This window comes from Centropristis striata, chromosome 3 (genome assembly GCF_030273125.1).
Source record: "Centropristis striata isolate RG_2023a ecotype Rhode Island chromosome 3, C.striata_1.0, whole genome shotgun sequence".
In the NCBI taxonomy this organism is placed as follows: domain Eukaryota; kingdom Metazoa; phylum Chordata; class Actinopteri; order Perciformes; family Serranidae; genus Centropristis; species Centropristis striata.
In genome coordinates, this window is record NC_081519.1 from 8,550,612 (window position 1) to 8,566,142 (window position 15,531).

General features: G+C 39.5%; 1 protein-coding gene across 2 annotated transcripts in view; it reads left to right on the forward strand.

The window, feature by feature from the left end:
• Positions 1 to 15,531, forward strand: part of LOC131968248 (sodium-coupled neutral amino acid transporter 3-like) — a 42,796-nt gene that overhangs the window by 13,667 nt on the left and 13,598 nt on the right. The window contains exons 2-8 of one of the 2 annotated variants that reach the window (XM_059329042.1): positions 3,061 to 3,314; positions 4,137 to 4,169; positions 4,381 to 4,474; positions 5,193 to 5,308; positions 11,420 to 11,493; positions 13,052 to 13,144; positions 13,309 to 13,390. In XM_059329042.1, coding sequence (XP_059185025.1) covers positions 3,184 to 3,314; positions 4,137 to 4,169; positions 4,381 to 4,474; positions 5,193 to 5,308; positions 11,420 to 11,493; positions 13,052 to 13,144; positions 13,309 to 13,390 — 623 coding nt within the window. In that variant the 5' untranslated portion in view covers positions 3,061 to 3,183. The remainder of the gene's footprint in view (positions 1 to 3,060; positions 3,315 to 4,136; positions 4,170 to 4,380; positions 4,475 to 5,192; positions 5,309 to 11,419; positions 11,494 to 13,051; positions 13,145 to 13,308; positions 13,391 to 15,531) is intronic. The other variant, XM_059329043.1, reaches the window with a different exon arrangement.

Here is a 15,531-nt window from a genome sequence, read left to right on the forward strand (position 1 = left end):
TCTTGCTAAATTGTTGCCAGAACAATAGCTGATGGGTTCCAAGTGTGGACTTATACATGTAGGTCAATGTTAAATATGTATATGCAGGATTTATCCTATAAGACCCTTATACCTTCTTCACATCCTCAACTGAATTTATATTATTTCAGCACAAACGTATTCATTGAGCAAGTAATACATTATATTAGAATTTCTATTTCTGCTGCCAAAACCTTGTCCTACTTTTAAAGGAGCCTTTTCCCCACAGTGCTTCAGCTACCTCCTCTTCACCTTCATTTGCGTCAAACTTGGAAGACTGGAGCTTTCCAAAAATAAGAGGCTCCGACTGAATTAGTGTTTTTTCAACTACTTCCAAGGATGTCCTGTATTGCCTTTGTTATTGAATATATTGATTGTAGAGACACAACTCGGTCCAACCAGGTCTGCTGTTTCAAGCTCCACTGCTTGAGACCATTGAAGAGGCACCCTTGTAGCTGGACAGACCATCGTGTATTGTCCTTGAGTGACTCCCCCCAAACTCCTCGTGATTTGTAGACTATCTGAGTGGCAGTGTGGTTCTGTGCAGTGATTTGTCCCACGAGAGGGGCCCTGCCTCTGCCATTGCTACCGTCAGCAACTCTGCTACAACTGTGCATGAATACAGGATACTGGCATTTGCTGAATCCAAGGTGGCGTCTTTTCAACTAGGGCCCAGTGAAATACCTTTTCAGCTCCTCGAGTGGTTTGGCGAACTACAGCCAAGGGGGCCCCAGCAGTATAATGATGCCTGGCACAATAGTACCACTGTTCTCCAACCCGTTCCCAGGAAACCGCACAACATGTGCCATTGTGCACTGTGCTTTGCTACCCAACCACGTTGCCCGGCTTTAGCGAGAGACACCGAGAGGCCTGGCTGTGCAGTGGAGCTCACAGCAACGTGGTTGGTAAGACAGGTCCAGAGGACTGCTAGACGCAGACCAGGGTTTATTCACCTCACACTGCGTTTGATGTGTTAAAATAATATTACAAAAAGCTACATTTAAAAGGCCTGGCTGCCAAGCGGAAGAGGCCCGAGGGAAAAAGGACAGCTGAGTGGTTGCCAGGAATGGTAGTACAGAAGACCCTGAGCATTGTTGTTGAGCTGAACGCGCCTCAATAAAAGAGGAAACCAAGAGAAAAGTGACAAGCAGAAAAATGGAGGCACAAAGACGGCAAGAACTGGTTTGTAGCTGGTCCTAGCTGGTTCTTCTCTTTTTATTCCAATGCTGGGGGTTCAACCATTTATGTGTGTCCCTCCTCTATGGCCCCCAACGTGCTCTCCATTATATTCCACACTGCTGTTTATGCAGCAGAGCAAAGGAGATCATTCAGGACCAGCCAGTTAGGGGGCTTTGGTCAACTGCATCCAGGAGATACAAGTCACGGGGGCCTTTCTGTGCCCCGCAAGCCAGGCCGTCAGCTAAGGCACCACCACAGGATACCCAGGAAATTAAGGCCTGACGCAAAGCCCAGTGTGTCACAGTTAACTGAATGCTCTGTTCCCTCTGAGCGTAGACCTGTCAGTTGATGTGTCAATTATTCATCGGAGCTGCCAAAACATCCATTTATTGTCAGCTCTATAATTTAACATAGTAGGAGTTTGTGTTCTTGCTTAAATTTAGTGTTGTTAGCCTTACTGCCATTTTTATCCATTCAAATGTACAGTTTTGGATTTCCACAAAGAATGACAGAGAATTTTAATCTAAATTCCCCAAATTCCGTGCCATCTTCTAAATGGGGACATTTTGAGCAACAGTCCCATTAAGCCACAGCTAATGTGCCATTTAGTTACTTCACTACTCTAATAGATCTGCAAGGAATTTTGTGTTATTGCTCCATCTTGACATTTCTTGTATCAGCATTCATAGAGTTATTTGGAGTTCAGTCACATCCCTGTTGGGCCTTAAGGAAGATACAGACTCTCTTGAATGCCCTCAGGGTGGCCTCCTTTATCTTCCCACGTGTCTCTTATTGTTGGAAACTAGGAATGAAAGCACTGCTCGTGCTGATGCACTCTATGTCAGTTTCTGATTGAGTTGGTCTTCCTAGTATACATAAGAACAGCTAATGTCCAGTCATAAGGAATGGTTATGTATATTTGCTGAAAACCTCTCTCCATAATGTCAATAGAAACAGTCCCAGTCCTTAGAGGATCTTTTTAATCCGTTTGCTTTTTAAAAAGAAATACATTGGATGGATTTTAATGGATATACCCAAATCATGTCCCCATTGTATTTTAGTTTGGAAGTTGTTGTCAGAGGTAGCAGAACATAAAAACATTGTAGAGACTGTGCCCATCCTGCTAGCAGCATATTCTAGGTCTCTCTTGTTTAATATGACTATGACCTTATAAAATAATGATTAATTTATTTATTGGCAGATAAGATTCAAGTTCTGAATCTTTACACTAAACTGTGTTTTGAGTTAACTGAAAGGGAACATCTTTCCATTTCTGATCACTTGCCCTACCTGTTTTATTGTTATACTTCTACCATAGACTATTTTTAAGGGTTATACAACCCGTTGTAAACAAATAATAAATCCGTAATGGACATAATGGTTAAGATATTCTGCTGGAAGCCAAATGTTTCTGTAGCATATTCACTATTTCACAAAAAATATTGCTATTGTGGTTTATTAGACCTCTTCTCAGGTCGAAATTTTGGGCAAGGCTATACCAGGTATTACATGAGTTTATTGGACTCCATGCACCAATAAGAATGATAAAGCCTTAATTTGTTCCACCCTAGCAGGTACAACAAAGCTACCAGGAGAGTTGGATGTCAATTTAGGTCTCTAAACCCTGCCCTGAGAAACGGTCTAATCAGTAACAATAAGTTAAATTACCGGTGTGGGTATTCAGGGCCTTTAATGTTAATATGTGGACTGTTTTTATTAAAATATGTGTTGAATACAGCTTTATCTGAACAGTGTTTTTTTCAAGTGTGTACCATTCTCCAGTAAAAACCATAAATCTCAAAATTTAGTGATTTTGAATGTTCAGGATATTATGCTAATTGCCTGTATTTTTTTCCTTCACAGATCGCAGAAAGAAAATAGAATCTTCACTCTCGGAGAGCACTTTTCAAACACTTGCACAGCCTCAGACATTTACACATTTCATCAGACTCATTATTACAAACACGCAGAGGCAGCAGAGCAGATATGAGTGAGGATAAACCAGCCGATGCTGTGGAAACTGCCCCTGCTGAGGTGAACGCTATTCCTAATGGGAAAGGCCATGAGCCCGGGGAGGAGATCACAGCCAAAACACCACCTGCAGATTCTGGTGAAAAGTGAGTATAATCCTACTTAACATTAGTCTGTGTTGATCTATGTGGAATACCTTTCAAAGTCATTACAGCTTGCAAATCATTGTTGGTTCTTGCAGGAAATAAATAACCAGAATCCTCTTTTAAAGGACTGTTGCCTCTTTTTAAGCATTGTGATTTGATTCTCTGGGTGCTTTTACTTGTCATCTCATCATGTCACATAGCAAAGTTCTCATATGTCCTCTCACATGCATCACATCACGTTACATGCTGTATGTTCACAGAACATCAAGTGAAATTGATGTCATGTGTGGCTCCCCTGTACCTGTTTCCTCATTAATCATCAGATTTACTCCTTCAGCACGAGAAGGACCCGACCCTATAGAGGCGAGATATGATGTGCTATATTTAGCTGGAATTCTGTATAAATCCCCTCGAGGGATTATAAAAAAAATATTACCTGAATAGAAGGCCTCAGTGCTCACAATACATTGTGAGAGATCCAAAATCCCTGTAGCAGAAAATACTGTATGTCCTTTAATTGCCTGGTGCTGTGCCTTTGAGCAAGACATTTACCTCCTACCTGCCCACTCATGTACTATCATCTGTGCGGGAATGAGCTAAATGCCAAATTATCATGTCACTGGCTGACTGGCAATATTTTCTGTTTCTTCTTGCTATATAATAGATGGTTTAATTAAGATGCCTCTCTCCGGGATATAATGATAATTTATAGGTGGTCCCTTCGCTACATTATTGTCCTGATTATATTATGACTGAGGGTGTTGTTTTTCTACTTTGTGCTCTCGTTGGGTGATGGATGGCCTCTCCCTACACTTCTTGTAGGGAAACTGTACCCAATAGTGCCCAGAATGCGAGGTATGTATTTAGGTTATGATAATGAACACTGCCTGTGTTTTCACTGTGTTTTCTGTCATGTCGTGTAAAAAAATTAGCACTGAAAGCAATTTATTCAAACCCTGAGTCTTCTCTACAAAAAAAGAAATGACATAGTTTGTGATGAATCTTGAGTGTTTTTTGTTAATCGTGGTGTTACTTTAAGTTATCTGACAGAACTTCTTTTCATTAGTCCCAACAGAACTGAGAATACAGAGGCCAACCTGCCTGAGAGCCAGGAGTTCTTATCAGGCATGGAGGACAAGCAGGCCACTCGCTTTACAGATGTAAGTTCAAACGCAGCTAATCGATTTTTAAATGGTGGATGAATGATTCAGGTGTAAAATTCTGGGGCAATACCGCTGCGTAACAGAACAATTTGGTCGTAACTGATGCAGGTCATTTTGTTGTTATTTGTCAACCTTTTTGTACCAATGAAACAAATAAATCTAATTTTAAAAAATGAAATAACTGAACTGTTTTTAAATAATTCGGACCTTCATTACACTGTCTTTGAATAACCTTTTTATGAAACAACCTTTAATATAACCTTTCAAATCAAACAGTTTCTGTCTTTCTTTAAAGCTGCTATACAATTACATGCACAGTGAGAATAAAATGCCAGTACCAACGTACCCCAACAAAAACATTTATTTTGTGAAACATAAATTAAATGTAAATGTAAAAGCATTTAGAATAGCAAAGATACATTATTTTTCTCATCAATTGTAAGGAACAGCCTAAAAATGCCAGAATTAAGCCGCAGTTTACATGCATGGAGAGCTGTGGAGAAGGATCTGTACAGATTAACATCGGCCACTGCCGTCAGTGAATGCCATCTTATTTGTGGATAGGCTTTTGCGGGTTATGAACATGGCAAATATCATCTGATACCATTGTTTAGCTGATGAATCAGTCCATCCCTGATGAATATTAATTTGCACATATTTGCATACTTATCAGGTGATCTAACATGTTTATTCCTCTCCTCTGTTTGGTTTATAGTTTGAGGGGAAAACCTCGTTTGGGATGTCCGTCTTCAACCTGGGCAATGCAATCATGGGAAGTGGAATCCTAGGACTAGCATATGCCATGGCCAACACCGGGGTCGTCCTGTTTTTGTAAGATATTGAAATGTATTTCACACATTAAACATGTGACTCGTTGATTACAGTTTGGAAGAATGACTTACGGCTCACAGATGTTGTCTGACTCATTTTCTTCCCGCTTTCGAGCGGAGGTCTGCGTCACACATAAATAGCCTCTAATTGTATTGTAATTGTCTTGTATTAACCAGGCAGCAGTCCTCTGTTATGACAAAGAAGCCGATGACACCGGGCATATTTGTTTGAAAAATAAAGGCTCAGATTAATAGCGTACTGGCAATCATTTACTGGAGCTATAAACGAGCCCAATCACAGGATGCAGAAAATAACCACATTGTATCTATGAAGGTTGATTTTCTGCTTGGAACCAGTGGGTGTATATACTGTATATAAGAGGAGCTTAACATATAAAAGCCTCTGCAGCTGAATTGTCTGTCAGAATAATGACGTCACAGTCGACTGCAGCATTCAGGTTGATCATTCATATTCCCACACAGATGCTCTCTCTAAGTGCTCACACTTGTTTTGGTCTTTTTATGTTTTTGTTGCCAATAAGAAAAATGCAGAAAATCTGCAGCCCTTAAAGCTTAAAGCTGGCTATCAGCTTGCTGGCATCACTTTTTCATTGCATGTAGTGGGGGTGGCTCCAATCGGTCTGAGACTCATTCTGTCTGAATCTCCTGCTATCAGCGAGAGCAGATCTACTCTGCTAGGTATTACTCAAGTATGCCCCCATAATTTCAGCGACGAAGAAGACATCAGGGGAAATTCTATTTTTTCCCTGTGTTGGTATACACATACATACAAAAACACACAGGCCTGAAATAAACACACATGCAAACAGAACCGATACACATGAATTTTAATGTTGATATTTTAGTGAGGATGCTGCCCAGAGGAGATAAGTTTAGTACCTTGCTTAAAGGCAAGCTACCAGTCCACACTACATATTGGTTCCTACAGGGACTTGAACCAACAACCCCTCTGGTTCCCAAGCCAAGTCCCTGCATCATGAGCTACTTCTGCCTTCAAGATAGTGGGCATAGTTTTGATTTATGGTGGCTGGATTCTGCATAAACATGCAAACATGACGCTCCGGGGGGGAATATATTTCAGGTTTAGTGGTGGTATAATATTGAAGTGATTCACATGCTCATTTAGGTCGCACATGTGTTTCTGCATCCCCTTATTTCATGAGGTTTTTAGCTGTAAGGTTGACCTCTTTTGTTGCATACTTCTCAGAAATCAGGCTGGTGTTTCCATAGGGTAATCTCACCAGATCACATTAACAAAATCAACACTCTCTTCTTCTCCTCGTCTTCCTTGTGCTGTTCGACACCTCTTCCAGGCGCTAGATTGTAAGGTGTCTGCTGCTGAAACTGGTTAGGTGAAGTGTTTTTCTGTGAAAGATTAAAAGGCACTGCTGTAAGCCCCCCAGTGTTATGTTTCTTAGAAAATTCAGGCACTGCTGTTTATTTAACTAAGCATCCCTGAATCCCAAATTACAATGCAGAACCCCAGTGAGAGGTGAAGCAATGTTTTGAACTCTTGGCTTGTTTTAAGTGGATTTGTAGCCATGGTGAAACACTAGATGCTCTCTCCCCTTTGTAGGCCATTTTTTTTTCATTTTGCAACAAAGTCTACATAGAAAGGTTAAAGCGTATTCATGTTCACATCCAAGATTCAAATCAATCTGAAGTGACGTTAAATGTTTGACAGCATCTGCCTCCTAAAATACATTCAAGGACGTTATTTGAGACCATTTCCTGGGCATTCATGTCTGGAGGATTTTCCCTCGTGTTAAAGAAAGCTTCTTATTTTGAGCTGAGTTGTGTGACTGTGGTTTTTCAAGCTGTCTGCTGTCTGAACTGGCTGAACCCGGTGTCACTGAACACCAATGTCTTTGACACCTGGCTAGACAAGAACCGAAATGAACTCTAGTCAATTTGTATACATTTAACTCTGATAAATACACGTATGGTGTGCCAAATGATAATATGTGACAGAAACAGTGAGGGTGTATTTATCCATCCTGTTGGAGAAGAAAAGCTGTGTCTTTGTGTGCATATCTGCACCATCTTGTATCAAACAATAGCAAAACTACAAAGAAATACAGACAGGAGGCAGAGACAGATTTGGCAAAGAAATACTGGCCATTTTTTCTCAACATTGAGCTGCAGGCTGCATTGAGCTGCCCCCCCAGGAGTGTCACTGTTAACCTTAGGTCCTGCTCCTAAAGGGGACAGAAGACCTAAAAATGTAGTGACCATTTTTGCTTGAACACAGGGAGCTAAACAAATGCAAAATTAATGCAACAAATAGCAAAAAAAAAATAGGCCTGTTGCTGAGTGTTTTTGTTATATAAGTTGTTCTCTTTTATCTCTGCTGTCTTGGTTTCCTGCAGCAGACATCTTCTGTACATTTAGCCTGGAAGGATTATGAATATATATATATGTCTTTGATTCGTATATATCAACCTGATCTAAAGGGAAAATGATCAGCTCAATCCACATACAGCATGTCAACATCTGCACATTATCGTTGATGTCTTTTGATTGATGAACTATAAAACTACAGTTTGAATCAAAAGAAAAGAGTGAGAGCTTATTGTAATGGATTAGCTGAACAATAGGCATGTTTCGGGTTTATGTGGCAAACAGGACATCCTGTAGCAAATCCTATTTGAAGTTACAATACTTGCAGTGTTCAGACTGTTGTGAGGACGTGATGTGAAGTAAGGACAGTTTTTGGGACAAAGAGAGGCCACAGTTTTATTCATGCAGGAATGCTGTCATTGCTGTCAGGTCCTTCAGTGTTCATCGCTCAGGATGCTTTTAACCGGACCCGAACTATCCGTAGAGGTCTCCTTCTCTTCAAAACAGGATCAGGCTGATTAAAACCGGTGAAAACACTGAAAAAAAGCAGTTTAATTTTAAGAATATGTCTTTCTCTGATGCTGTCTGCAGGTTGGCAGAGGGGTTGGAGCTCAACTGCCCCTAACATTTGCTCAGCTTGTTTCTCTGATAACTTAAGATCCAGACATTCAAGAGGTTTTTACTGAGAGGTGAATTATGATCAGAGTCCCCCTCCTCAAAACAAATGGACACTGTGATTAAAAGTTGCTACTGAATACTGAATAAAGCAGTTTCAAGTTAAAAATCAGTGTTTTTCCGATGCTGTTCGGCACACAGAGGCTGCTAGCTGAGCAGCTGCTAACATTTATTTAGCTTGTTTCTCTAATAACTTAAGTTTCAGATATCCAATGACTAAATTCCCAAGATCTAAAAGGTGTATTGTAATTGTATGTGGCTTAAAACTGGATAAAAGTTTAATAAGAATTTTCCATTTATGGCAATTTCTTGGAGACAAAGCTGAGGCATGCACAAAGGAGATAAGACGCTACTGAGGCTTCAGTCACCAAGAATGTTCTTAATTAAAATAACAGATTTATCAACAATCAATCCATTTACAACTCAACTAAATATCTAAAATAAGTCTGATGAGTGCAGAAATGTTACATATTATACTTTCAAACTAGATGTTCTGAATGTAATGCTTGCTTTCGTAATGTCCTCCTCTGTCTCTGGTGTCCTTATGGCCCGATGTTTCATATCACACAGATTTTTGTTGTCGGGTGCAGAGGCTTCAGCGGGTCAGTGGCCCCGGCACGGGTAGGAATGCAGCGGGGTAGAAAGCTGTGAGCAGAGCTACAGTGACCCAAGTGTGTCAGTCTGTCTGACTGTCAGCAGATCTGTCCTCCCACTGCCACTTGACTGACTAAATCCTCCAGCGCAAGTCAGCCCAGCATTCTTTCACATAGTCTGAAAAAACAACAAAAAACCTGTTAACTGGCCAAGAGTTGAGGTCTAGTTGAAAGACGTGTTGCCTGGCTTTTCAGACAAGAGAGAGGAATGGAGAGAGAGTGTGTGTGAGAGAAAGTTAATGTCGCCAACAGTAACAATAAAAGAGGAAAAGAATGGGAAATAGCTGGAATGAGGTGGACTGGGTCAGGGAAACTCAGTAGATCAGGGAGCCATTCACAAAACTTCCTTATACTATAAGTCTTAGAATTGTGATGTTCCTTAAACATCTCCCTTAAAATCAATTATTTAAACAAAACGTGCACCTTGTGAGCCAATAAAACACTAGTAATTGTTATAGCAGCCTTTCCCCAGTATGGTTTTCTTGATAATGATTTTGGTTATTATCAAGAAAACCATGGAAAATGTCTAGATATCAGCTCTTAAATTAAACTCTTATCAGCTATTTTTGTTGTTATCATTATATTTGTCCAAACAAATGTACCTTTAGTTGTACCAGGCATTAAAATGAACAAGAAATTGAAGAAAAAGGGTGGTCTAATAATTTTTTCCATGACTGTAGGTCAGTGTCTTGAAGAGGACTGCATGTCATTTTTTAAATATTAGTGGCAAATCTACGACTTACAAGAAACTTTTATTTTGTGATGATTTTGGCGGCACTTCCAACATGAACTCATGAATGGATGTAAAACCACATCTCACAATGTATTTCAAAATAGACATATTACATGCATGTCTAGGAGGAAGAGGGCTAATTCAGGATTGATTTTGAATCTTTTTGAAAACCAGCAGCTCTCTCCATCTGTTGAATGGCCGACCAAGTTAAACTCATGTCCTCTCCCATCACTGTCCCTTTCAGATTGGTTTGTCCTTCATTCAATTATTTTCTTTCTCTCTTTGCTGATCCAGTATCAGCCATAATCACAAAACATAGCCTAAAAAATAAAATTCTCTAAAGAAAAATCTCCTCTTGCTTCGTTTTAACTACACGGTTGCCCATAAAGTTGAAATAATTTTGTTTTCAGACACAATCGTCTGTTAATTGTGCTTTCATTTTCATTGTGATATGTTTGGAAGAGATTGATTAATAAAGTTTAGATGATATTCACTTTATCTGTCTAGAATAAATCACATTGTCATTGAGGTTAAAAAAAAAAAAAAAAATCAAACTTTATGAGCAACCGTGTAGCTAAACATATTACTCACCGCTTGGGAAAATGTAAACATAGGCCAACTGGTGTGCTTTAAATTGCTTCATCTGATATCCTAGGCAAATGGACTGGTGTCAGGCTTTAAGAATAACTATATAGAAATCTCACTGATGGTCTTGTGTGCTTATGTAGCTCATATAGAAGCATCTGTATTAAATAAACTGTTTCATAACCAGTTTTAAAACTCCATATAATACCTTTAAAGAAGAAATTGTAAAATAATGTTGTAAGAAAACATTAATATTGCTAAATAATACATCAGTAATTTTGTGATTTTGTTTTGCCGTTTCATGCTCACATTAAGGATGACTAAAGTAGATTTTTTAGTCATGAGCTCTCAGTGTATTTTCAGGATGTTTGTGAATATATGGCCCCAGGTTTGTTTGTTTTTTTAGCTCAGGCAACTCCGGATGGTTGGAAACAAGACTTACTCATATTCTCATCTAGGAGGATTTTAAGCAGATGAATGTGATGTTGGAGTGGATTACAGTTATCCCATAAAGAGAAATCCAATCATCAAAACAAGAAGATAGAAGCTAATCAGTGCAGCAGGATGCAAAAGGAGGAATAACATGTAAAAGCGGTGAATATGTCAGTGAAGAGAGCCCAGTCCCTGGTGAGGAGACTGCTCTCTATTACTGAAAATGGAAGGAATCGCTGTTGTTGTGACTGAAGTGGGCTATTCCACCGCTGAGGAACAAAGAAGAGAAGATTAATGTTTATAAAGGATTTTCCTCATTCTGTCAATCTCAGCATTGTGTTGGAAACGTCTTCTTTTGTAACTGTCCATCTGGTGTGTGTGTGCTTACTTAGTGTGTCAGAGGGCAGAGGGTCTGCCTCCTTAGCTCAGCTTGGTTAACAATCCAGGGTAAAGCAGAGCCGCAGGGACCCTGTTCTTCCAACACAATCTATGTGCCGGCATCCAGAAAATGTATGCCCAGCTGCAGCTGCATAAATAGCCTACAGGGTGATGTCAAGTGCAAAAGTGTAACAAGTTGTTTGAAAAATTAGAGCATAATGGTGATTTAGATGGTGTTTTGCTGGTAAAAGAAATGGCAGTAACACTTTACATGTCTGTTGTGTGTCTGTTTCAGGGTTCTTCTAACAGTGGTGGCAGTCCTCTCGTCATATTCCATCCATTTACTGCTAAAGTCTTCTGGTATTGTAGGTATGTATGTAGCCTGATAATGTGCATCTTCTGATTCAAGCAATTTATTGTCTAATGCATTAAAACACCACCAGTGCATTGATACGCAGTATACAGTGTCACACACACACACACACACACACACACACACACACGCGCGGTAACAGTATAAACAAGTACATAAAACATAAATAAGTTGATTAGAACAGAAAACAAAATGAATTAGTTGCTACCTGCCCCTGTACCCGACAAAAAAGGCCTATTGCCAGAGGATAAAAACTACTGTTTGTCTGTTATTTCTCACCTGATGGTAGCAGTGAAAATAAGTGATGGCCTGAATGAGAGTTGGCTCTGACAATGGCCTGTGCTCTTTTCCTGCACCTGACACCATATATCTCATCCAGGTGTAGCTGATTGCTCCCTATTATTTTGGATGCTTGCTGAGTTGCTTCAGATTAAATAACGGATTGGTCAGTGGTGTTCAGCCAGGGGTCCACCAGGGAGTTCCAGCAGGGTCCCCAGGAAAATGAGGAATAGATTATTTTCAATAGGGACTATTCTGACTATTGGTTTCACTTCCTCCACGGTTAAACATATCTACAACAAAAATACTTTAAGATTTAGGTCCAAGAAGCAAAATCTGGCCAAATAGGGCTCCATAACCTAATGTGTATCAAGTTAGAAGTCCTTGATAAGAAAAAGGTTGAGAACCAACCACAATAATGCAATGATGTCAGTTTTTCAAGAAAAGATTAAAAGCATTAGAATGTCTGGGAAGTGTATTATATATATATATAATATAAAAGTATTTGCTAAAACTCAGCAGCAGAAAAGTAGTTATATGCTCTGATCAAATACTTCCAGCTTAGGGATTTCTTCTGTCATTCTCCATCATTATGCCCATGCTCCAGAGCATGTTGTGACAATGTGATGTGTTCTTGACAGACAAAGTGAATATCTTCTCAAAACTTTATTAAACAATCGCTTCCAAACATATCACAATGAAAATAAAACCACAGTTAACAGAGGATTGTCTCTGAAAACAAAATTATTTTAACTTTATAGGCAACCGTGTATTATAACCACAGACAATATAATCAAATACTCCTATCAAACGCTACACATGAGTCAATGCAATACATTACAGACAAAAGCCAACCATACAGAAATGGCCATTTAGCAGCAGTACAGGGGTGTACATGATACCCACAGCCTATACCAAAACATGAAGCACATTGGTATACAGTCTTCAACTTCTTTATGCACTGGTCCAGTTCCTAAAATCAATGATCACTTTTGGTTTTACACATATTGAGAGAAAGGTTGTCCACAGGAAAATCTCCCTCCCCTCTCTCCTGTACGACTGATTATAGTCATCAAACATGGTGGTTTTATCTGCATATATGCCGAATGACCCTCTAATGTCAGATATGATAAGATCACATTGTGTGGACCCGAAATAGTCTATGAACTGCTACAAAAGTTGTCGTGTATGAACTTAATAGGATTTACAGTCTCTTTACAGTCCTCGACCTTGTTAGTATGGATCAAATACTTCTGTGTGGCATTTGTGGCTCAGGTATTCGTGCGTACGAGCAGCTCGGCTACAGGGCCTTCGGCACCCCGGGGAAGATGGCGGCAGGTATTGCCATCACGCTGCAGAACATCGGAGGTGAGGTCACACGCTGCCATCTGTCCTCACACTTACACATACACACATTGTTTTTCTATTTTCTCTGATATTTCCGGGAAATAACTCGTAGTGGGACCTGGGATTATAATTGTATCAGCATCTGTGTGGTTAACACAACAGTGTGTTTGTATCTCTTTCCACAGCCATGTCCAGTTACCTGTACATAGTCAAGTATGAGTTTCCTTTGGTCATCCAGGCCTTTCTGAAGGTGGACCACCCTGCAGGGTGAGTGATCAATGCATAACAAAAGCGTCTTCATTCATATTATGCAGCAGTGGTGGAATGTAACTAAGTACATTTACTCAAGTACTGTACTTAAGTACAATCACAAGGTACTTGTACTTTTCTTGAGTATTTCCATTTTATGTAACTATACTTCACTACGTTTTGAGGCAAATATTGTACAGCTTTAGTTTGTTTTTTAGGTCGAGGTTTAGCATGAAAAACATGATACATTTAAAGTGATTAGACATATTTTAAATTAGATCTCTGATAGGATGCATTTTGTGGTTTATTAGAGGAAGAGAACAAATGGAGAAGTGATTGTTTAATACGTATTAATTCCACCCGACATCGGACTCATCTCTGACATGTTAACAGAAAATGAATGAATTGTGACAAAGACAGGACACCTTATATAGTTGTCATGGCACGGTACCAGTTATTCCTGGACACTGCAGGTTACTGAACATTACATACATAGTCAACATGGCACACAGATGAAACATAAATGTCTGGTCAGGCTGGTCACAGCTTATAAGGTCAGGATGGATAGTCAGTGCATGGTCAGCATATCAATATCTTACTCAAATGTTCAGTGTAGACACAAGGTCTGTTCCTCAAATACACACATTCCATAAGTATCAAGTGTGCTGAGTTTACGAATACATGCTGTGGAGAATTACAAAGAAACACATACCAACAGACCTCATAAAAGTAGGTCTATATTAAGTAGTTAAAACTACCTTGACAAATTAAAATGCTGCTTACATAAATGCATCAATAATAATAATAATCCAATAGTATGTTTTGAATATATAGTATAAAACAATCTGAGTAGGTTCATTCTGCATAATAAGTACTTGCTGATATATGGGTAGCTGTACATATATATATATAGATATGTAGCTTAATGTAGATGTGAAATCCATTTATTCCCGTCCTTGTGAAAAAACAAGTGCTTTTGTCACTTAAACACAACAAATGCAATTTTTCATTTTTTTCAAAATTTGACCTCAATCAAAACAATAACAAAAGACAAAGTTTGGTGATGTTGTGAAGTACCATGGAATCATGGGAGTTGTTGTCAGCTTCTCCGAGTTAGTATTCCTGCAGCATTTGTAGACACTGCCATGCCTCCTAAAGGTTAGATATTTAATGTCACCTGCTCATGTAAAAACAACAAAAAAACTAAAAAGCAGCGTGATATGTCGCCACTTCTCCACGAGACCTCATGCATCCACCCTGTGGGCACAAAGATTTACTCCTCCACAGAGGAGTTGTGTCAGGCTGTGCCAGTTGGCTGGCCCGGTGCTGCTCTGGATGTGCTGAGCAGCTGGCGTGAGAACAGCTGTGATAGTGACCCTGGAGGAGGAGAGCAGCACGGCCACCGAGAAACGCTCGCATCAAAACACAGCGAGACTCCACGGCTAGAAACGTAAACCATGGGATATCACTGGCCAGTGCAGGTGGCCTCAGAAACAAACAACACTCACTTCCTTGGATGGGATTCAACCCCCCCACACCTTAACCCTTACCCCAGTTAGAGCCTCCCTGCACCTACTCTGCTTTCAACTACTATGAGGGAAAATGGAGACTACCTCTCCTACTACATTTGCTCATCAATGTTTGATGTGACCCACAACATATAATCCCTCTAGAAGTGATATATACTGTGACAATGTGTCCACATTGTTTTCTGGTGTCAGGTCTGCTTTCTGTGTGTAGCAGTGCTGTGAGCCCTGGTCAACAATCACTGTTTATTTGAAATGACAGGCTAGATTGTCCCAGTGGCATTTCATCTTGTCAGTGGGTGTGTGTTTATATGACTAAACTGTACAGAGGGTGGACAAAATAACAGGGACACCTCACAATCTGATGCAGGAGATACAATAGCCTTGCAACAAAATATTATTTTATTTATATAATTATATTTTTATACTGTAATGATAACGCTTATTCTGTTTTATTAATGTGAGGTACATGTGACAATAATCAGTTTTTTAATTATTTTTATTTTTAATAAGATATCAGTCTCCAGTAATTTTATTTATATTTTCCAAAGTGTTTATTTTTTTTATAATTTTCCGAAGCAATTTAAAAATCAGATTTAAAAAAGAAAGAAAGAATAATACCAAAATCCAAAT